Source organism: Aquarana catesbeiana, linkage group LG07, assembly GCF_042186555.1.
Source record: "Aquarana catesbeiana isolate 2022-GZ linkage group LG07, ASM4218655v1, whole genome shotgun sequence".
Taxonomy (NCBI): Eukaryota; Metazoa; Chordata; class Amphibia; order Anura; family Ranidae; genus Aquarana; species Aquarana catesbeiana.
The window spans coordinates 24,271,817-24,295,770 of record NC_133330.1 but is presented as its reverse complement, the minus strand read 5'-3'; the positions used below and the strand labels follow the sequence as shown (position 1 = coordinate 24,295,770).

Below are 23,954 nucleotides of genomic sequence, written 5' to 3'. Positions count from 1 at the left end.
AAAAAAGAGGTTCTTCACAGGTTTCCTAGTTATTGAGGATAGAGCGAAAGTAATGAGTATTTTCCTCAATAGAGGCTGTAAAGTGTGAACACCATTCATTCCTTATTCTTTGCTTAGTTTAGTTGGGTTCACACCATAAAATGAACAGAACATATTTCTTTTGCTGCTTTTCTTAAAAAAAAAAAAAAAGAAAAGTTTTGGCTTCTAATAAAACAGGTTTCCTAGTTATTGAGGATAGAGTGAAAGTAATAACCTCTTTCTGGATCCACTGTGGGTATAGGATTGGGTATATGGGATTGTATGATATTTTTTATTTTATTCATGTATTTATTTTTAAAATCTTATTTATTTATTTATTCATTATTTATTTTTTTATGGTTGAACTAGATAGACTTGTGTCCTTTTTCAACCTAACTAACTATGTAACTGTCTTCTACTTTATGGCCACCCTTTGTATCTATGACCTCTTTTAGCAGAGTCGACAGCAAAAAAAAAAAAAAAGAAAAAAACAGAAGAGTTTCGGCTTCTAATAAAACAGGTTTCCTAGTTATTGAGGATAGAGTGAAAGTAATAACCACTTTCTGGATCCACTGTGGGTATAGGATTGGGTATATGGGATTGTATGATATTTTTTATTTTATTTATTTATTTTTTAATTTTATTATTTATTTATTATTTATTTAATTTTTTATGGTTGAACTAGATAGACTTGTGTCCTTTTTCAACCTGACTAACTATGTAACTATCTTCTACTTTATGACCGCCCTTTGAATCTATGGCCACTTTTAGCAGAGTCGGCAGCAAAAAGGAAAAAAAAAGAAAAAAAAAGAAAAGTTTCGGCTTCTAATAAAACAGGTTTCCTACTTATTGAGGATAGAGTGAAAGTAATAACCACTTTCTGGATCCACTGTGGGTATAGGATTGTATGATATTTTTATATTATTTATTTATTTATTATTTTTATTGTTTATTTATTAATTAATTTATTTAATTTTTTATGGTTGAACTAGATAGACTTGTGTCCTTTTTCAACCTGACTAACTATGTAACTATCTTCTACTTTATGGCCACCCTTTGGATCTATGGCCACTTTTAGCAGTCGACAGCAAAAAAAAAAAAAAAAAAAGAAAGAAAATGTTTGGCTTCTATAAAAACAGGTTTCCTAGTTATTGAGGATAGAATGAAAGTAATAACCACTTTCTGGATCCACTGTGGGTATAGGATTGTATGATATTTTTTATATTATTTATTTATTATTTTTATTGTTTATTTATTTATTTATTAATTAATTTATTTAATTTTTTATGGTTGAACTAGATAGACTTGTGTCCTTTTTCAACCTGACTAACTATGTAACTATCTTCCACTTTATGGCCACCCTTTGGATCTATGGCCACTTTTAGCAGTCGACAGCAAAAAAAAAGAAAGAAAATGTTTGGCTTCTATAAAAACAGGTTTCCTAGTTATTGAGGATAGAATGAAAGTAATAACCACTTTCTGGATCCACTGTGGGTATAGGATTGGGTATATGGGATTGTATGATATTTTTTATTTTATTTATGTATTTATTTATTTTTATTTTTTATTTATTTATTTATTTTTTATTTATTTATTTTTTTATGGTTGATCTAGATAGACTTGTGTCCTTTTTCAACCTGACTATATAAATCTTCTACTTTATGGCCACCCTTTGAATCTATGACCTCTTTTAGCAGAGTCAAAATACATAATAATACATTTTATTTACAGTGCGCTTTTCATCCAAAGATCTCAAAGTGCTACATGTTAAAACAACAGCAAAACAACAGCAAAAACAGTCGACAGCAAAAAAAAAAAATAGAAGTATTAAGGCAGCGCTCCCAGCAGTTCCCCATAGTAAGCTCACCATTTCTCCTCTGATAATTGGCTGACTGTGATCATATAATCATAGGACAGCGTAGATATCCACACTGAACTCTACAATCATTCCGTCCTTTGTCTCCTCCACCCTCCGGAGCAGCTGTAAAATGAAAAAAGCTATTTTTAGTCATTTCAATAATCAGGTTGAGACATTTTGCCCTCCTTATTCAGCTCCTCCGCTTGTCGCTTCAAGTGAGTTTTGTTAGTTTTTCTTGCCTACGGTGAAATTGCTGGGGGGCTAATAACATTCATAGAGTTGTGAGCGGGGGGGGGCAGCGATTTGTGATGTTGTGTGACCCGGGAATAGATAGGAAACAACAATTATCTGTGATGTGCGAAGCCTTCGTGTGCAGATAAATAGTTGTTATTCAGCTTTAACAGACTAGGCAGCTTGGGAGATTTGCTGAGGGAAGCGCGGTCCGACAAACAAAATAACGGCTTGTAAAATAAAATCTGTATTTGCAGAGAAACAGAACTTGCCCGCCGCTCCACAATGCCAAGGAGAGGTCCACTAAACACTGTTATTGCTGCCTAAGGGGCGAGAGTTTCACCGTAAAGTGATATAAAACCTCCAGTTGTTAAAGTATTTTCAGGAAAGTGATTTATTCCTTGGTTGTAAACCCTTATATGCATATACCCAGCAAAGGCAACTAGCCTCAGGGGATACACAGAGATGAAACAAATCCTCCTACATAAGTTGTACCTGTTTATCTGACACCCTCTCTCCTCTACAGCCTTGTAAAACACACAGATTACAGGCCTTATCTCAGCTCCAGAAGGCAGAGGGTGGGGCTCTGATGTCACACACTACATAGCATAGAGCACATAGCTGAGTGTAATCTGAGACCTGAGTGGAGGGAAAGGACACCCCCTCCTCCATACAATCACATAGAGAAAAATGCACAGCTGGGACTGTCAATCGCCTTCTCTGTGCTGGGGGGGGTGGGGCAGTTCCATCTCCCATGTTTGCCTGGTGTTGGCATAGACTGTCAGAAGTGACTCATGCAGATAGCAGAAGGAGAGATCAGGAACCACACTAGGTGCTTTGGACTGAGGATAGTACACACTAAGGTTAAATAGTAAGGAAAAATGGTCTTTAAGACTCGGTTCACACAGGGGCGACTTGTCAGGCGACCTAGTCGCCTGACAAATCGCCTCCCGTTCTGTACAATGGAACTGTTCTAATCGGAGCGACGCAAGTCGCTCCGACTTAGAAAAAGGTTCCTGTACTACTTTGGGGGCGACTTGCATAGACTTCTATACAGAAGTCGTTTTGCAAGTCGCCATGGCAGTCGTGTGCAGGTCGCCTCTGTGAGGCGACCTGCAAGTCGTGCCGCCCCTGTGTGAACCGAGTCTAACGGCACGTATAGAAAAATAGTAAACTTTTTAATAGTTCACATAAATTCCAGACGTATACAGTACACATTTATAACAAAAAAACACATAGTTTATACATATAAAAAGACCCATTGATTGACCCATGGGGAATACCACATGTATACTTCCCGTGGGGCTATACTGTTGGTATCAAAAAGCCCACACTGAGATATGGCATTGACTGTTGAGTTTTCAAAGGTCCTTGGTAAGTTAAAATTTGCTCAACATGTTTCGCGGCTGTAGTTGTGGCTTCTTCAGGAGCTTCTGTATTTCTATTTAAAGGAATAAACTTCAATTAGAATAAGATATTGATAATAGAATGTACAATTGTTGTGATACATACATGACCATATACACAAAAATATATGAACTCACCACAAATGGTGCTAAAGAGGATTTCAACGCTCACCCATACCGGTAAGACACAACAGCTGAACCACCGGACCAGACACTACCACAGACCACAGGACCAGACGCCAAAACAGTAAGAGACCATGCCAAATGGGAGCCTAGTCTGCTTGTCCCAGCATCAGTTGTAGTGGCCTGTAGAGAAACTTGACCTCGACCCTTGGAATGAATTGTACTGCCAAATGGGAGCCTAGTCTTCTTGTCCCTGAACTCCCAAATTCTGTTTTGGCACAGTGGGCTAAAATTACCACAGACACCCTCGAAAAAAAGTGTGGACAGTCTTTCAAGAAGAGTGGAGGCTGTTATAGTCACAAACGGAAAGACAAGAACACATGGAGTGCTGGATTTGGATTTTTTTTTAAATTGTCATTAAAATTGTCATTGGGCACACTGGCTCAGTTTCGGCAGCACTCCACAAAAAGGAGAATCCCCTCACAACCAAGGAGGCAAGGTCCATAAAGACATGGATGAGCGAGTTTGGGGTTGAGGAACTTGACTGGCCTGCACAGAGTCCTGATGTCAACACCAATAAAACACATTTGGGATGAATTAGAGCGGAGACTGCAAGCCAGGCCTTCGCGTCCAACATCAGTGCCTGACCTCACAAATGCGCTTCTGGAAGAATGGTCAAACATTCCCATAGAGACACTCCTAAACCTTGTGGACAGCCTTCCCAGAAGAGTTGAAATAGCTGCAAAGGGTGGGCCAACTCAATATTGAACCCTACGGACTAAGACTGGGACGCCATTAAAGTTCATGTGCGTGTAAAGGCAGGTGTCTCAATACTTTTGGTAATATAGTGTATGTCATCTTGCATTATATAACAGGACATCTTCCTGAATCTCTGTAGCTCCCTCAAAAGCCAGGGCCCAAAGTCAGTAGGCAAGAGGCTACCCTGCAGTACCCTCCAAAAGCCCCTGTCCCGGTTGGGTCTGTTACAATTCCCATGCTGGAATGGGATGTCCAATAAGTTTATATAGGATGTGATGGTCAGGTGACCACATACAGTAGGTGTGATGGTCAGGTGACCACATACAGTAGGTTTGGTGGTCAGGTGACCACATACAGTAGGTTTGATGGTCAGGTGACCACATACAGTAGGTTTGATGGTCAGGTGACCACATACAGTAGGTGTGATGGTCAGGTGACCACATACAGTAGGTTTGGTGGTCAGGTGACCACATACAGTAGGTTTGATGGTCAGGTGACCACATACAGTAGGTTTGATGGTCAGGTGACCACATACAGTAGGTGTGATGGTCAGGTGACCACATACAGTAGGTTTAATGGTCAGGTGACCACATACAATAGGTTTGAAGGTCAGGTGACCACATATGTGTGTACAAATAACCGTAATCCTATGGCTTACCTAACATAATAGCTTCCAAAAGCTTGTGTAGACCTGATCCTCCATAGGGAGATGGAAAATTTATCTACGGAGAAACACGCTGACCCCGGGAAAAGTGGTTTATATAATGTTCTCGCTTTCGCTGTCACCTGCCCTCCCTGCATTGATGTCACATGTGTTCATCCTCTAAAAAGGAATTGAACGGCGGCACTTTACCAGTAGAGAAGAAAGCTTCTACTTGGCGGAATTCTTTCATCCCGGAACAATGAATGTCTGTAATAATCATTTTGGTGTCATCCGCACACACATGATCAGAGTGTTATCTCTGCCGCCTGGGGGGACGCGGCTTCCATCGCCTACACTTCAAGAGCGCTGGTGCCAATTTTTTTTTTTTTCCTTTCAGCAAATCGCAAAGTACGGATATAATGGCGTTTTCTTTCTGTGATCAAATATTAATTGAATATCATATATTTTCCATAGAAACCTGTTATGAATAACTTAATTAATTATGATAAAAAAAAAAAATAAGAATATACGACCAGAGAACAGCGAATCAAGCAATAAAGTGCTATTTTGGTAAATGTACAATTTTGTGATGATAAATACCGTAATTGCCTGATAAATTATTACTGAAGTTGGGAATGAGAAGTGTATATGGTAGATGGAATCAGCAATCTATGCACTAAGATGATGGTCGGAGGAATAAACAGTGAAAGGTCTTCTAATAAACACAAACCGTCCCTTTACCTGAACATGCATGTCTATATGTAGTAAAATACACCATATTACCAAAAGTATTGGGGCGCCTGCCTTTACACACACATGAACTTTAATGGCACCCCAGTCTTAGTCCGTAGGGTTCAATATTGAGCTAGCCCACCCTTTACAGCTATAACAGCTTCAACTCTTCTGGGAAGGCCGTCCACAAGGTTTAGGAGTGTGTCTATGGGAATGTTTGACCATTCTTCCAGAAGAGCATTTGTGAGGTCAGGCACTGATGTTGGACAAGAAGGCCTTGCTCACAGTCTCCACTCCAATGCATCCCAAAGGTGTTCTATTGTGATGAGGTCAGGACTCCGTCAAGTTCCTCCACCCCAAACTCCATCATCCGTGTCTTTATGGACCTTGCTTTGTGCACTGGTCCAAATCATTTGGTGGAGGGGGGATTGTGGTGTGGGGGTTGTTTTTCAGGGGTTGGGCTTGGCCCTTTAGTTCCAGTGAAGGGAACTCTTAAGGTGTCAGCATACCAAGACATTTTGGGCAATTTCATGCTCCCAACTTTGTGGGAACAGTTTGGGGATGGCTCCTTTCCTGTTCCAACATGACTGCACACCAGTGCACAATGCAAGGTCCTTAAAGACATGGATGAGCGAGTTAGGGTGGAGGAACTTAACTGGCCTGCACAGAGCCCTGACCTCAACCTGATAGAACACCTTTGGGATGAATTAGAGAGGAGACTGCGAGCCAGGCTTTCTTGTCAAACATCAGTGCCTGACCTCACAAATGCTCTGCTGGAGGAATGGTCCAACATTCCCATAGACACACTCCTAAACCTTGTGGACGGCCTTCCCAGAAGAGTTGAAACTGTTATAGCTGCAAAGGGTGGGCCAACTCACTATTAAAAAAGAAAGGTTGAGTCCCAGGCACTAATCACAGGAAAAACCACATAATGCAATTGATGTTCAGCTGAACCGTGCTGCTGTCTAAGGGCAAAGGATCAGATGCTGCAATGCTGAAGACAAAAAGGGTTGACAGCGCTCATGAACTGAGCTGGAATTGATGGGCAATGGCTGCAATGAACCACATGTATACTCAAAAAGGTTGCAGGCGATTTATTCCAAAGATTAAAACATTACAAGCTGGCGTGTCCTTGTGGCTTTCCATGGTCGGTGCCCCTTGGTTGGTTGTCCCGGTCGGTCATAGTGATCCATCAGTGCCTGAGCCAGCCTTACAGCCTTGTGGTAACGTTGTCATTCAAATTTGTACTGTTTTAACCTTTGGAATTAATCGCCAACAACCTTTTTGAGTATACAGTGCCTTGCAAAAGTATTCACCCCCCTTGGCATTTTTTGTGTTTTGTTGCCTCACAACCTGGAATTAACATGGATTGTTTGAGGATTTGCATCATTTAATTTACAGAACATGCCCACAACTTTGAAGATGTTTTTGTTTTTTTTTAGTGAAGCAAACAACAAATAGGACAAAATAACAGAAAAAGTCAATGTGCATAACTATTCACCCCCCTAAAGTCAATACTTTGTAGAGCCACCTTGTGCGGCTATCACAGCTCCAAGTTGCTCTGGATAAACACTGCCACATCTTAGCACTGGGGTTAGTGGTGCCTCTTGCATAGGTGTTGCCGCCTCTGGGGCCTTTCAAAAAGGTGTGTATATGTAAATGACAGGTCATGTGACACTTAGATTGCACACAGGTGGACATCATTTCACTCATTATGTGACTTCTGAAGGTAATTGGTTGCACCAGAGCTTTTTATGGGCTTCATAACAAAGGGGGTGAATACATACGCACATGCCAATTATTATCAGTTTTTATTTCTGAAAAATAGTTTTATGTATATAATTTTTCTAATTTTACTTCACCAACTTAGACTATTGTGTTCTGATCCATCACATATAATTCAGATTAAAAAAAAACATTAAACTAAAGGCTGTAATGTAACAAAATAGGTAAAAAGCCAAGGGAGGGGCGAATACTTTTGCAAGGCACTGTACATATGGCTCATTGCAGCCATTACCCATCAATTACAGCTCAGTTTCTGAGCGCTGTCAACCCCTTTTTGTCTTCAACTCAATATTGAACCCTACAGACTAAGACTGGGATGCTATTAAAGTTAATGTGCGTGTAAAGGCAGGCGTCCCAATACTTTTGGTCATATAGTGTAGATCAAACCAAAATGAGGGACAATTAAATGAGGATGAATGAGGGACAGAGGGCTATGGGTAAAACCTTTCAGAAGGCAAGTGGTCAACGAATGTTTCGGCCATTTATAAATTCCATAAAATAATTGTCTTTGTTTTCTATATAAGAAGACAGATGTATGATGGGGAGGGAGGAAAGAAAGGTTGTGCTTTTTGTCTATAAACTCCAGGGCTGACCATTTTATAAAATTGGGGGTGCGTGCCTTGGTCTTTGCTCCGTGGTCTTTGCTCCTTGGTCTTTGCTCCATGGTCTTTGCTTCATAGTTTTTGCTCCGTGGTCTTTGCTCCGTGGTCTTTGCTCCGTGGTCTTTGCTCTGTGGTCTTTGCTTCGTGGTCTTTGCTCTGTGGTCTTTGCTCCGTGGTCTTTGCTCCATGGTCTTTTCTCCATGGTCTTTGCTTCATAGTTTTTGCTCCGTGGTCTTTGCTCCGTGGTCTTTGCTCCGTGGTCTTTGCTCCGTGGTCTTTGCTCCGTGGTCTTTGCTCCGTGGTCTTTTCTCCTTGGTCTTTGCTCCGTGGTCTTTGCTCCGTGGTCTTTGCTCCTTGGTCTTTGCTCTGTGGTCTTTGCTCTGTGGTCTTTCCTCCTTGGTCTTTGTTCCATGGTCTTTGCTCCTTGGTCTTTGCTCCGTGGTCTTTGCTCCGTGGTCTTTTCTCCGTGGTCTTTGCTCCGTGGTCTTTGCTCCGTGGTCTTTGCTCCTTGGTCTTTGCTCTGTGGTCTTTGCTCTGTGGTCTTTCCTCCTTGGTCTTTGCTCCGTGGTCTTTGCTCCGTGGTCTTTGCTCCTTGGTCTTTGCTCTGTGGTCTTTGCTCCAAGGTCTTTCCTCCTTGGTCTTTGTTCCATGGTCTTTGCTCCTTGGTCTTTGCTCCGTGGTCTTTGCTCCGTGGTCTTTGCTCCATCTGCATGAAGCCGGGACCACCTGCAGGCAGGGCTGGGTGAAAGTTGGAGGTTTGAGAGAATTATGCGCCCTTCGCTGCTGGCACGAAGCGATTTCCTCAATTGCCATGACAACTGACAGCGAGATATCGTGGTCCGACAGCCAGGCAGATGAATGAATTGGACTCACTGTAGACAGGATCACAGCTGCCCTGTGCACAGCGTTTCCCCGGGGGGTGTGAGAGATAAGCACACGCCGTTCCGCGTCTTACTTTCTTCTCCCTTTGCAACCCGCGCTACTTGCCTTGGATACTCTCCCCCCTTTATTAACTCTATCTACAGTAAATGGAGCACGGCGATGTAGCCTCTGACAACCTTCTAAAGTCCCAGCATGTACTGGGGGGTGGTCAAGGCTAACCATTAAGAATACTGATCATTGGAAATGGTCAGGTCCTTGAAAAATGTTCTCCTGACTCGCACAAACGTAGCTTACGGTGACAGTTTGTTCGCTTTGAACCATGGCGCCGCACTTATCTCTGCAGAAGCGATAAATCTCAGCGGGGGGATTGGATAAAAAAACTCCAATCCAGGCATGGATTGCTTTTTTTTTTTTTGATGATGGAAGGATATCTAGTGCAGTCATTTTATATTCCATGGGCTAACTTCCATAAGTGCGCTTATCGTTTCCGTATTCGCGCTCCTTATACGGGAGTTTTACGGTCATCCCGACTCTGACTGAGCTCTGCTTATTAACCCCTTCACAGCAGGGAGAAATGGGCTTCTACTTTAACCACTTGACCTCCGGAAGATTCGCCCCCCCCCCCCCCCTTCATGACCTAGGCCATTTTTTGCGATACGGCACTGCATTACTTTAACCACTTCAGCCCCAGAAGGATTTACCCCCTTCCTGACCAGGCCATTTTTTTGCGATACGGCACTGAGTCGTTTTTAACTGACAATTGCGCGGTCGTGCGATGCTGTACACAAACAAAATTGACGTCCTTTTTTTCCCACAAATAGAGCTTTCTTTTGGTGGTATTTGATCGCCTCTGCGTTTTTTATTGTTTGCGCTATAAACAAAAAAAGACCGACAATTTAGAAAAAAAACCCACATTTTTTACTTTCTGCTATAAAACATTTAAAAAAAAAATGTAAAAAAAACGAATTTATTCATCAGTTTAGGCTGATATAAATTTTGCTACATATTTTTGGTAAAAAACGTATATTGATTGGCTCCCCCGCTGGCGCCCAAAAAAGCGAGTTCCCACGCCAACGTACAGCTACGGCGATTTGCAGAAATGAGCCACCAGTATAATGACAGCAAGAGGTCGGACAGCCGTCAACTGACAATTGCGCGGTCGTGTAACGCTGTACACAAACAAAATTGATGTCCTTTTTTTCCCCACAAATAGAGCTTTCTTTTGGTGGTATTTGATCACCTCTGCGTTTTTTTTAAAAAAAGACCGACAATTTTGAAAAAATAAAAAAAATCTATATAATTTTTTACTTTCTGCTAAAAAACACATCTAATAAAAAAAATGTAAAAAAATCGAATTTCTTTTTATCAATTTAGGTAAATATGTATTCTGCTACATATTTTTGGTAAAAATAAATAAAAAAAATCCCAATAAGCGTATTTTGCATCTACAAACTATGGGATATATTTCTGGAATTTTTTTTTATTTGTTACATTTAACGGCGGTGATCAGCGACTTATAGCGGGTCTGTGATATTGCGGTGGACACATGGGAAAACACTAACTGACACTTATTTGGGATCCAACGAAACCAATACAAATAGAGGTTTTTTTTGGTGGTATTTGATCACCTCTGCAGTTTTTATTTTTTGCGCTATAAACAAAAAAACAAAAAACAATAGGTTTTACTTATTGTTATAAAACATATCCAATTAAAAAAAAATGTAATTACTAAATATTACATATTTACATATGTATGGTAAAAAAAATCCCAATAAGCGTATATTGATTGGTTTGCGCAAAAGTTAAAGCGTCTACAAACTATGGGATATTTTTATTTATTTTTAAGTATTTATTTATTTTTTTACTAGTAATGGCGGCGACCAGTGACTTATAGCGAGACTGCAATATTGTGGCGGACATTCTGACACTAACTGACACTTGTAACACTAATACAGTGATCAGTGCTATAAAAAAATATGCACTGTCACTGTACTAATGACACTGGCTGGGAAGGGGTTAACATCAGGTCCGATCAAAGGGTCAACTGTGTGCCTAGTCTGTGTTTTAGCACAGTGTGGGAGGTGCTTTTACTAGGGGAAGATATGGATCCATGCCTTCCCTACTGACAGAACAGCAATCTTACATAGGCAGACTACTGTTCTGCCTCTCAGCGGGTGACGGCGGACATCAACTCCGTGGTACCCACCACTGGGCTCCCGCTGTGTGTGTGATCACAGTAGGAGTGAGCCTCTGGTGCCCCCACACCTGGAAAAGCCGTGATCCGGCGCACAGGTGTTGCCCTGTAGCAGTAAAACTGCAATAGGGCGGATCTGAGGAGGTTAAAGTGTAACTGTGGTCAAGCTATGGACAAATGTTTGCACGTTATTAAAGCGGAGTTCCGCCGGAAAAAAAAAATTAAAAGTCAGCAGCTACAAAAAGTGTAGCTGCTGACTTTTAATAATCAGACACTCACCTGTCCCACGGTCGCTTCTCTCCCTCTCCTCTCCACGGCACCGGCATTCCTACAGTGGGCACGCACTGCGCATGTGCGAGCCGCTCTGTGTGCTGTGAATGGCCCGGGCAATCTTCTGGGACCTGTGACATATCCCAGGAGATTGCAGGAAGGGGGGGGAGAGGTGACCTTCCTTCCAGCGCCACGGAGCCAGGGGAGGAAGTGGGAGCCAGATGCCTCTAAAAAGAGGGTATCTGCCCCCCCCCCCCCCCCTCAAAAAAAATGACATGCCAAATGTGGCATGTCAGGGGGTCACCATCACTTAAAGCGGAAGTTCCATTTTTGAGTGGAACTCTGCTTTAAGCAGTAAATGAACTGCCCTTTGAACTGCCAAACTGCCCCCCCCCCCCCCATGAGCGTTATGTGTTAGCAAAAATCCACCCCCTGCTGAGACCCCCCCCCAGCACAAATCTTTGTTCCCCCATCTCCCCTCCCAGCTCAAATCCTCTCTCTCCCCAAGTCCCCCCAGCACAAAAAAAAAATCACTCCTTCTAGCGCAAATCCTCTACTCCTCAAATCCCCCCCCAGGACACATCCTCTCTCCCCCCCCTCCCAGCACTCCTAGCAATCATCCCTACTGGCACAAACACCCCCCCCCAACAAAAATGTCCTGTCCTAGCACAAATCCCATCCCCCCTCTACCATATCACCTCTTCTAGCACAAGCACCCCAAATCCCCCCTCCTAGCATAAATGCTCTTCCCCCATCCCCTCTCCCAACACAAATCCCCCCCCCCAAATCACCTTTCCTAGCACCCCCCCCCCCCAAATTTCCCCTCCTAGAACAATTCTTACCCTCTGCTCCCCCCCTCCCCCAAATTTCCCCTCCTAGAACATGTCTTACCCCCTGCTCCCCCCCTCCCCCAAATTTCCCCTTCTAGAACAATTCTTACCCCTTGCTCCACCCCCCCTCCTCCAAATTTCCCCTCCTAGAACAATTCTTACCCCCGCCCCCCCCTCCTCCCAGAATTTCCCCTCCTAGAACAATTCTTACCCCCTGCTCCCCCCCCCCCCCAATTTTCCCACCTAACACAAATCCCCTCCTCCCAAATCTCCTTGTGCCCCCCCCCCACGATCCCACATGATACCACAGTGCCCAGGGCAGCCGCCCCTCCTACCCACCCCTTGTCCCGGCCCTGTTAATAATTACAGAGCTGCATTGCCTTGTGTCTTTTATATCTGCTCGGATTTTAGCTTTAAATTACTGATGATCCATATTATATTTCAGGTGATGCCAAGTACTTGTGAAAAAAAGAATTGGCAGGCAAGCAGTTAGCTGTATTCCTCATTTGCATAGGACAATTATGCAGAAAACACCCTGGTGATTGGACTGCATTCGTAATTTTAGCCCTTGAAAGGAAGAATTTGGAGGATAATTTGCAAAAACAGCTCATCAAAGCTCCGCTTATTGTTTAAATAAGGCATGGGAGTGAGAGAGCCCCGGGAGCGACTGTATTCCGCTGTTCTGAATTTCTCTCGAAGCCGGTATTCCATTATACTCTCTGCTCCCGCACATGGAGATAAGGTGCAGCGGTGGGGGAGCTGCTGTCACCTTGGAATAGATTTCTATCCAGGGACATCTGACAAAACCAGCTTCTTCCTATTTTGGGCAGGTGCAGGGCATCTCATTACCATGTTGTATTGTAGGGTAGGGCACAGATGTGGCCTGTTGTAGTTCCCCAGGTTGGCCACTAGTTGCCTCCCTAGGTGGAATATGAGCTGTGACTTTAAGGGCTCATTTACACGTGCTTCAAAATGTGGCATTGGACGCGCTTTTTTAAAGCGCTCTGAATGCCAATCAAATTGCCTGTCACCAAATAAAATGTTTACATTACAGTCCTGTTCAAATGTCGTGTTAGCTTCGCCTCAAAAATGATCCCACTTTTGTTGCCAGCGGTTTAGACATTAATGGCTGTGTGTTGAGTTATTTTGAGGGGCAGCAAATTTACACTGTTATACAAGCTGTACACTCACTACTTTACATTGTAGCAAAGTGTCATTTCTTCAGTGTTGTCACATGAAAAGATAGAAGAAAATATTTACAAAAATGTGAGGGGTGTACTCACTTTTGTGAGATACTGTATATTGCTTGGCGGAAAGCTGGTAAGGTAGCAGACATTACTGGGAGAAATGGTTCCCTAAGGCTGGACCATCAAGGCTCAGAAAGTATTCACAAGGCTTTTGTCTTGGGTTACCCCCTTGGGGCGAGCTGGGTTGTTGCGAGAGGACTTTGCATTATGGGACTACTCACATCCCCCTGTATGGGAATGCTCTGAGACTCTAGGACAGGGGTAGGCAACCTCGGCCCTCCAGCTGTGGTGAAACTACAAATCCCTTTATGCCTCTGCCTCTAGGAGTCATGCCTGTGATTGTCAGGGTCTTGCAATGTCTCAGGGGACTTGTAGTTTCAAAACAGCTGGAGGGCCGAGGTTGCCTACCCCTGCTCTAGGACATCCCTCCTAAAGGTACGGGCTTCTTCTCTTGTCTATTCTCTTTGAGCCCTACTCTAGTCTCAACTTGTGATCTACTGTTTTGCAACCTTAAAGCTGTATTCTATCGCCTCTCATGGGGAGGCTGACTGGGTCTTCACCAGTGGCGTCGCTAGGGGGTGGCTTTTGGGGCTATAGCCCCGAATCTGGGGCCCATAGCCCCGAGTCTCTGCAGGGGTCCCCAAGGGGAGGGGAGGCTCTCTGGGGACCCTGATGCAAGGGGGAGGCTCTTTGGGGACCCTGATTTTAAGGGGGAGGCTCTCTGGGGACCCTAATGTAAGGAGGGGGCTCTCTGGGGACCCTGATGCAAGAGGGAGGCTCTCTGGGGACTCTGATGTAAGGAGGAGGCTCTCTAGAGACCCTGATGTAAGGGGGGCTCTCTGGGGACCCTGGTGTAGGTGGGGTGCTCTCTGGGGATATACACACACACACACACACGTATATTACTGTATATACATGTGTATGCCCGCCCAAGCGTATGACTTTCTTTACTACACTGCTATGGGCTCTAGCACCAGATCTTTTGTAGACCTAGCAACGCCCCTGGTCTTCATGTTTATTAATTTCCTTGTGTGGACTGCTCCTTCTCTGACCTATATGGGGACATCTAACGGAAACGGCCCTTTGCATTTGGTGTCAAGGTGGGTTCCATTGCTAAGCGTAGAATGAGTATGAGGGGACTCAGAGAAGTGCTGGTTAGATCAGATTGGTTTTCCCTGCAAGTGTTCCTTGAGTGATTAATCCAAGGACCCTGGGGTCCCTATGTTGATAGTACTCCACTGGATCAAGGTAACCACCCGAGGGTTACAAATGGGTTAAAGGGTGGATATGCTCCCCTGCTACACAGCAATATCTCCATCACAAAGGAAGTTGAAAATAGGAACATGACCATTTAATTCGACCAAAAGATGAAAGTTCATAAATAAAAAACCCAACAACCCAGGACTGCTCTGGGTCCCTAAACCCATTGTTGATTCAGATGAAGCCAAAAACATTCAGAAGGTCCCATTTGCTTTTATAGTAAAAAAAATCCTTTCTGATCCCTGAAGACAAATGGCTGCTCCCTGGATCACCATTACAGTGTCAATTCTTTAAAATAAAAGTAATCGGTAATATTTTGTGCAGTTGGAATCATATCCAGACCCTTTTTAAGAAATCTATTGAGTTGGCTTCCTGGGGAAGATTATTTCTTGTTTTCACACTTCTTACTGTAAAAAAAAAACATTTCTGTATGTAGAGGTTAGACCTCCTTTCCCCCAGGCACATCACATTAAGGCTGGGGACACACTGAAGCACGGAGCGGATCACAGCGGGGGGTCTGGTGCGTCCCTGTTTGCCATTTCCGGTCCGATTCCAGCCCGAATTTTGGGCCGAGTTCAAACCTGAAACAAACCAGAAGACGCACAGGAGTCCTGTGCAATTTGCACCGGAGCTGCTCCGGAGATGTGTGAACCGGTTGCGTAGAGAGCCGGTCACAATCTCCTGACATGCAAATTGAATGCGGGGAAATCCACATCCAATTCGCACTAGTGTGAACCCAACCTAAAGACGATAGATTAGAGATTTATTTCCCTACCAAGGTCCCTCCTTAAGATACTGGGGGTTCCTTGAACAGGGGGTGGTGGTGGACCGATCTCCCACTTTCATTGATCGATTGTGGGCAATTTTCCAGTAATCGCCAATGTAAGGAGTCACTTCTACAATGACCTCTATGGTCAGCTTTATTTTTTTTTACCCAGATAGTGTCAGAAACCATGAAATGAGAACGAAGTGCAGTTAAATCACACTTGTTTAATAATAAAAGTAAAAAGACCAAACGTAGTCAAAACATAGCCAAAGTTCAGTAACCGGAACGGATAGTCAGAAGTCAGGGATCAATGTAGTGGAACAGCAAGCGGGATCTGGAGCCAGAAGGGATGTCAGCAAAGCAAGTCTTTAAACAGGAATGCAGGAGATAGTCTCTTGGGATGTTGACCAAGGCAGAGATCCACTGGGCTAAACGGCTTAAAGCGGTAGTAAACCCAGCCCTAAAACAGTTTAATTTCCGGCATGTGCCGGAAACGCAGCACTCCCATTGGTTGTGCTCTCAACCAAACTGTCAAACCATCCAATGGCTGGTGTCATATTGATCACATGTGCAGCATCATGGCAGTTGTGGATTAAACAGAGGCAAAGATGGCAGCTTCCTTGGCTGAAAACAACAGGAGGGTTTACTTACACTTTAAGTAGGCAGGACTGACGAGCAGGATATCATCAACAGCTGAGTAACTGTGGAGAGGTAGGAGCTGGCAATTAGCTGACCGCGGAGCGGCCAGCTCTGAGAAGGAAGGGCTGAGCCCAGCCCTGACAGAAAGGTGGTGAATTCTCGCTAACAGGAAGAAGAACCCTGCTGCTCTAAATCTCAGACTATTTATATGCCCCTCCCACCTCCTTCTGAGCACACCTCCCCAGGGATTGGCTGAAGCACAATAAATATTCAGGCTGCCCATTTTCCTTTGCTCAACCCTCCATGTTCCAGAAGCCTCTGGAAGGCAGAAGAGAGCAATCAAACCTGCAGCCTGTGAGACCCAGAACAGCCAAAAGCAATCAACAACTGCGCCACTGATTACAAAGAAGCCAAAAAGAACACAATTTTCCCAATGTCCTAGCGGCCTAAGTAGGAGGGGGATACATTACTTTTTTTTTTTTTTTTTTTTTTTTTTGTGTTTTAAATTTCTCAGACCGTCGTGAAACGGCCCATAATCCTGAAAAAAAAAAGCCTCATTTCCACCTCCCGTGCTCTCAACCTTGTGTTCATTTTATTCCTGATAGCTTGCAATAAGAAAAGCTGCAACTGCTGTGCCTAATGAGTCATAAAATAACATATGTTTCTGTTATAGAGAAAAGTTATGTCGCAGGAGGATGCCAACAAAAAAAAAAAAAAAACCTAGAAAAAGTTGAAATTTAAGGCTGCCATCGACACCTCCCGCCGTTGATATAGCTGTTATTGTAATAAGTGCACCGAAGCCCTCTTGAAACAGATGTATTTGTTTGCAGATGACAGCCGCGGCCTTTCGGAAACGCCTCGCCGAGAATAAAAGCGCTTAGGAGACCTGACAGTCGTAGCTGAAATCTCATCATCATCCTGTCGGCGGATCTCTGTGTGATATTGGCGCCTCTTAACTGTACTCCGTGTTCCTTGTGTTTTAATGCTTCCCCTCCTGCGACAAACTTTTCTACCGAAAACAAATTGAAATCTACAGGGCAAAAAAAATTGTAGAGAACGCTTAGAACGCTCGCTGGCAGGCTTTGATCGCTGTATAAAGTTTGTTTATTTTTTTTTATTTTTTTGCAGTTGTCTGGAGCAAACCCGGGCGGTCCACGCGCATGAGAGAGAAGAGAGCCGACTTTGTCTCTGGGTACCTGGGGGGCCGGGTGATTGCTGTGGGAGGACTCGGTGAGTCAGCCAACCACAACCTCTGTATAAGAAATGGGCCATGATCCACTTTTATGTAATCCCTGTTTATTCAAGAGATACAACTTCTGCTTAAAGGGTTTGTCCATCCAAGAGTTCATAGGCAAAATGTAGGTCTGCTTTAAGCTGATCACGTATGGGGATAAAAAAAAATTCTGACAAATTCAGGTGGTTGGTAGGTTGTTGAGCCACATTTTTACTGCCTACCAAATGCACCCCCCCTCTGCTGCAAAGGAAGCCATACGGGGGAATACACACGCCTCCCAGGTTGCTTTGCATCTCAGCCACTACTACCAATGATGGAACACTTTTCCTCCCACTGACACCAATAATGGGGCATTTTTCCTCCCACTGACACCAATAATGGGGCACTTTTCCTCCCACTGACACCAATGATGGGGCACTATTCCTCCCACTGATATCAGTGATAGGGCACTATTCCTCCCACTGATATCAGTGATAGGGCACTATTCTTCCCATTAATACTGATAGGGCACTATTCCTCTCATTGAAACCAATGATGGGGCACTATTTCTTCCATTGACACCAATGATGGGACTCTATTCCTGCAACTGATACCAAGGATAAGGCACTATTCCTCCAACTGACACCAATGATGGGGCACTATTCCTCCAACTGACACCAATGATGGGACACTATTCCTCCCATTGACACCAATGATGGGATACTACTCCTTCCTCTGACACCAATGATGGGACACTATTCCTTCCTCTGACACCAATGATGGGGCACTATTCCTCCCATTGATACAAGGATGAGGCACAATTCCTCCCATTGATACCACGATAGGGCACTATTCCTCCAACTGACACTAATGATGGGACACTATTCCTACCACTGATACCAATGATGGGGCACTATTCCTACCACTGATACCAATGATGGGGCACTATTCCTCCAACTGACACCAATGATGGGGCACTATTCCTCCAACTGACACCAATGATGGGACACTATTTCTCCCACTGACACCAATGATGGGGCACTATTCCTACCACTGATACCAATGATGGGGCACTATTCCTCCCACTGACACCAATGATGGGGCACTATTCCTCCGATTGACACCAATGAGAGGGCACTGTTCGTCCAACTGACACCAATTATGGGACACTATTCCTCCAACTGATATCAGTGATAGGGCACCATTCTTCCCATTCTTACCGATAGGGCACTATTCCTCTCATTGACACCAATGATGGGACACTATTCCTGCAACTGATACCAAGGATAAGGCACTATTCCTCCAACTGATACCAATGATGGGACACTATTCATCCCATTGACACCAATGATGGGATACTACTCCTTCCTCTGACACCAATGATGGGGCAGTATTCCTCCAACTGACACCAATGATGGGACACTATTCCTACCACTGATACCAATGATGGGGCACTATTCCTACCACTGATACCAATGATGGGGCACTATTCCTATCACTGATACCAATGATGGGGCACTATTCCTCCCAATGATACCATGATAGGGCACTATTCCTCCAACTGACACCAAGGATAAGGCACTATTCCTCCAACTGACACCAATTATGGGGCACTATTCCTTCCACTGACACAAATGATGGGGAGCTATTCAACAGTCCAGTCCCCCTAAAGTCTGAAAGAAAAGTAATCTAGAACCCTTTCTTTAGAAAGTTTAGAGACAATAGCAGAGGGATGGAGTCCTGTAGTCCTGTCTTGTTTCTGTTGTCCTGATACTATACAGTGAGTGAGCGTTGTCACCCTAGGAGAGGAAGTGTGGCAGGATCACCAGGTGATAATCAAGGAGAATAAAAAGAATAAGTTATACAGCACATCCAAGAAGTAGTAAGCTACAATGTATTACATTTTTGTTTGGACAGTGCTGATTGGCCTTGTGCTGATCACATGCACTCTCCCAAGAAAAAAAACAAAAAACTCTCTAGCAATACACACCAAAGTGAGCATGTGCAGAGTGCCCCCAAGGCTCTGTATCTATCAGGAGATGGATTGGGGACTGTGGAAGAAGGGGAGGATCAGAGAAGACAGGATCAAACAGCCTTTTTACACAATGCAGAGGATTAACCCCTTTAGTGAGTATAACAAGCATGCTTCACTGCATATACAGACTGATTTTACTGATGTGGGTTTAGTAACACTTTAAGTGTTATTCATTTACCTGGATAGTAAATGCAGCTAATGTGTTTTGAATGTGTAGCCGTCCCATAAATGACTCTAAGGCCAACCTTACCTATACAATCTGATTCTATAGTGTATGGTCGGCCTAACAGGCAATGAATAAATGAGGAGTGGTTTGGTCGCTGAAACGCGTTGCCCTATTTATTTGGATCGACCATCAACTATGTAGTGCAAGGGCCTGCCTGATTTGATACAAATCGGTTGAATTGTTTAGGCGAGCCCTCCTATTACACAGTTTTGGTAAATATAAAGGAGATTGTAGCTGGCCATACACTATACGATCTCTGTACAATCTCCTTTAGTTTTACCAAAACTATTTAATATGAATAAAACAACTAAACAATCATTTTATACTTATATTATTATACTATGTGTTTTATGGTGGATCTGAAGGAGATTGTACAATCAGATTGTACGGTATATAGTCAGCCTTTATACGTAAAAGACACTCATTCTGTTGGATAGTGGAGACAACCATACTGTTGAAATGGCTCTGCTTGAATGTCTATTTTGTCTCAGCCAGTATAAGGGAGTATCCCTCTTCTCTTCATCTGTGCTTTATATTACGTGGAATGCAACTGGAGAAGTGAGACTTCATGTCAAAGAGGGAAGTACAGTAAGAAGATACTACGCCTTACAAAATAACAGAAACTGGTGCATCACCTAACTAGAGAGCATCTACTGAATATCAGAATAGAAGAGGTTGTACCTTCTACAGTCTTGGAACAGTAACCAGTGATGTGGCTGTAACCCATTCAGGTTCGCTTTGAAAACCAAGATAGTTTCATTATAAAAAGACCCCCAGCTGGTGTTAAAAATTAAAAAAGAAGCTCAGAATGCCATACTCACCTTCAATCCAGAGTTGTCCCCTGCAGTTCTCCTTTTTCACCAGAAGATGTCCTCAGTCTTCAGAGGTTGAAGAATGTCCAGCCATCATTCAACCTGAAAGACTGAGGACATACAGTGAGTGCAGGCCTATTTATGTGGTGGTCCTCTTTTGTTGCTATAACAAGAGGACAGTTAAGAAGAATCCAAAGCTTAATGCTATGGCAGCTCAAGTCGTAGTGGCTGGGCTGGATTGTTACTGTAGATGGTTTGATAAACAATATCTAAATAATAGTAGTAAAGGAGGAAAGGAAAGTGCCAGCAGCCGCAGGTGTCGGATTTTGCCGGTTTGCTCTGCATATTTAAAGCACAAGTTCACCAGAAGATGTCCTCAGTCTTCAGAGGTTGAAGAATGCCCAGCTGTCATTCAACCTGAAAGACTGAGGACATACAGTGAGTTCAGGCCTGTTTATGTGGTGGGCCTCTTTTGTTGCTATAATAAAAGGGGATAATAAAAAACAGCCCAGACGGCAATACTCACCTTCAATTCAGAGTTGTCCCCTGCAGTACTCCTTTTTCACCAGAAGATGTCTTCAGTCTTCGGAGTTTGAAGAATGCCAAGCCATTCAACCTGAAAGACTGAGGACATACTGTGAGTGCAGGCCTGTTTATGTGGTGGGCCTCTTTTGTTGCTATAACAAGAGGACAGTTAAGAAGAATCCAAAGCTTAATGCTATGGCAGCTCGAGTCGTAGTGGCTGGGCTGATTGTTACTGTAGATGGTTTGGTAATTAATATCTAAATAATAGCAGAAAAGGAGCAAAAGGAAAGGAAAGTACCAGCAGCCGCAGGTGCCGGATTTTTCTGGTTTGCTCTGCATAGGCAAAGCACAGGTTCACTAGAAGATGTCCTCAGTCTTCGAAGGTTGAAGAATGCCCAGCCATCATTTAACCTGAAAGACTGAGGACATACTGTGAGTGCAGGCCTGTTTATGTGGTGGGCCTCTTTTGTTGCTATAACAAAAGGGGAAAATAAAAATCAGCCCAGAATGCAGTACTTACCTTCAATTCAAAGTTGTGCCCTGCAGTACTCCTTTTTCACCAGAAGATGTCCTCAGTCTTTAAAGGTTGAAGAATGCCCAGCCATCATTGAACCTGAAAGATTGAGGACATACGTTGAGTGCAGGCCTGTTTATGTGGTGGACCTCTTTTGTTGCTATAACAAAAGAGGACAGTTAAGAAGAATCCAAAGCTTAATGCTATGGCAGCTCAAGTCTTAGTGGCTGGGCTGATTGTTACTGTGGATGGTTTGGTAATTAATATCTAAATCAGTGGTTCTCAACTCCAGTCCTCGGGACCCACCAACAGGACAGATTTTAAGTATTACCTTGGGGAGATGCAGACTAGAATACTGCAATCATTGAGCAGCAAATGATATCACCTGTGATGTATTTCAGCTATCTTGCAAACCTGGCCTGTTGGTGGGTCCTGAGGACTGGAGTTGAGAACCACTGATCTAAATAATAGCAGCAAAGGAGCAAAAGGAAAGGAAAGTACCAGCAGCTGCAGGTGCCGGATTTTTCTGCTTTGCTCTGCATACGTAAAGCACGGGTTCACTTTAAGAGAAGGAGCAGCTCCGTCTCCGCTGTGCGTCCTGCACACTCCAAGAAGTGAACGTTGTCTGCTGGCAGGCGAAGGAAAGGAGGCGAGGATCCGATTCCTCAGTGACACCATCAATACTTGTAGCTGATAAAAATAACAGCGTAGGAGAGCCAGTTTACAAGATTATCTCCTAATTTATCCCCGAACGCGTTTCCATTTTTAACTGACAGATTGCAATTAATGACTCGCATTAAGCACAGCGTGCGGCTTCGTCTGGGTTTAATTATAAATGCACATTACATCGGCTTTAAATAGGTGTTTAAGCCGGCCGTGCATCCAGACTGGGCTCCACGACCGGCCAGATATAACGTGACATTAATTATGAACAAGGGTTTCTAAAAGGGCCCGGGTCTATATTTATATTGGAATATTTTTATTATTCTCGTTAAAAAAAGTGTTGTGCTGTCACATACATAAAAAATACTAAAACACATAAATTATAAATCAGTGTATATATACAGTGGGAAAAACAAGTATTTGATATACTGCCGATTTTGCAGGTTTTCCTACTTACAAAGCATGTAGAGGTCTGTGATTTTTATCATAGGTACTCTTCAACTGGGAGAGAAGAAATCCAAAACAAAAATCCAGAATATCACATTGTATGATTTTAAAGTAATTAATTTGCATTTTATTGCATGACATAAGTATTTGATACATCAGAAAAGCAGAACTTAATATTTGGTACAGAAACCTTTGTTTGCAATTACAGAGATCATACGTTTCCTGTGGTTCTTGACCAGGTTTGCACCCACTGCAGCAGGGATTTTGGCCGACTCCTCCATACGGACCTTCTCCAGATCCTTCAGGTTTTGGGGCTGTCGCTGGGCAATACGGACTTTCAGCTCCCTCCAAAGATTTTCTATTGGGTTCAGGTCTGGAGACTGGCTAGGCCACTCCAGGACCTTGAGATACTTCTTACGGAGCCACTCCTAATAGAAATGGAACATGTTCTAAATATTTCCGACGGAACCAATTCCTATCGGGAAAACCGCTCGTCTGTATTCTGTTCCGACGGACCAAAAACGACACATGCTCTGAAGCAAGTACGAGACGGAAGCTATTGGCTACTGGCTATTGCACTTCCTTTTTCTAGTCCCATCGTACGTGCTGTACGTCACCGCGTTCTGGAGGTCGGACTTTGGTCTGACTTTGGTTTGACCGTGTGTAGGCAAGACCGCTTGAATGGAATTCCGTCGGAGTTCCGTCGGAGAAACCTTCGGAGTTTATTCCGACGGCAAAAGCGGTCGTGTGTACGCGGCATTAGTTGCCCTGGCTGTGTGTTTCGGGTCGTTGTCATGCTGGAAGACCCAGCCATGACCCATCTTCAATGCTCTTACTGAGGGAAGGAGGTTGTTGGCCAAGATCTTGCGATACGTGGCCCCATCCATCCTCCCCTCAATACAGTGCAGTCGTCCTGTCCCCTTTGCAGAAAAGCATCCCCAAAGAATGATGTTTCCATCATTGTGTCTTTGCCAATTTAAAGTCCCACTCTTTTGGGGGGGGGTACAAAAAAAACCTTTCCTACACTCACTAATATTGCACACAAATATCGAAACCAATCTCATGAAAAAAGGGTTGCATTGTCACATATTCGCTCTCCAGGCCTTTTTCTGACACTCTTTGTTTACAAGCAAAAATCAGTATTTTTTTGCTAGAAAATTATTTAGAACCCCCAAACATTATATTTTTTTTTTTTTAGCAAAGGCCCTAGAGCAGTGATGGCGAACCTTGGCACCCCCGGATGTTTTGGAACTACATTTCCCATGATCCTCATG

At 43.6% G+C, this 23,954-nt stretch overlaps 1 protein-coding gene across 5 annotated transcripts in view; it reads left to right on the top strand.

The window, feature by feature from the left end:
- Positions 1 to 23,954, top strand: part of KLHDC8B (kelch domain containing 8B) — a 207,291-nt gene that overhangs the window by 160,868 nt on the left and 22,469 nt on the right. For all 5 annotated transcript variants that reach the window (XM_073591791.1, XM_073591789.1, XM_073591788.1 and 2 more), the window contains one exon: positions 17,374 to 17,475. In XM_073591791.1, coding sequence (XP_073447892.1) covers positions 17,374 to 17,475 — 102 coding nt within the window. The remainder of the gene's footprint in view (positions 1 to 17,373; positions 17,476 to 23,954) is intronic.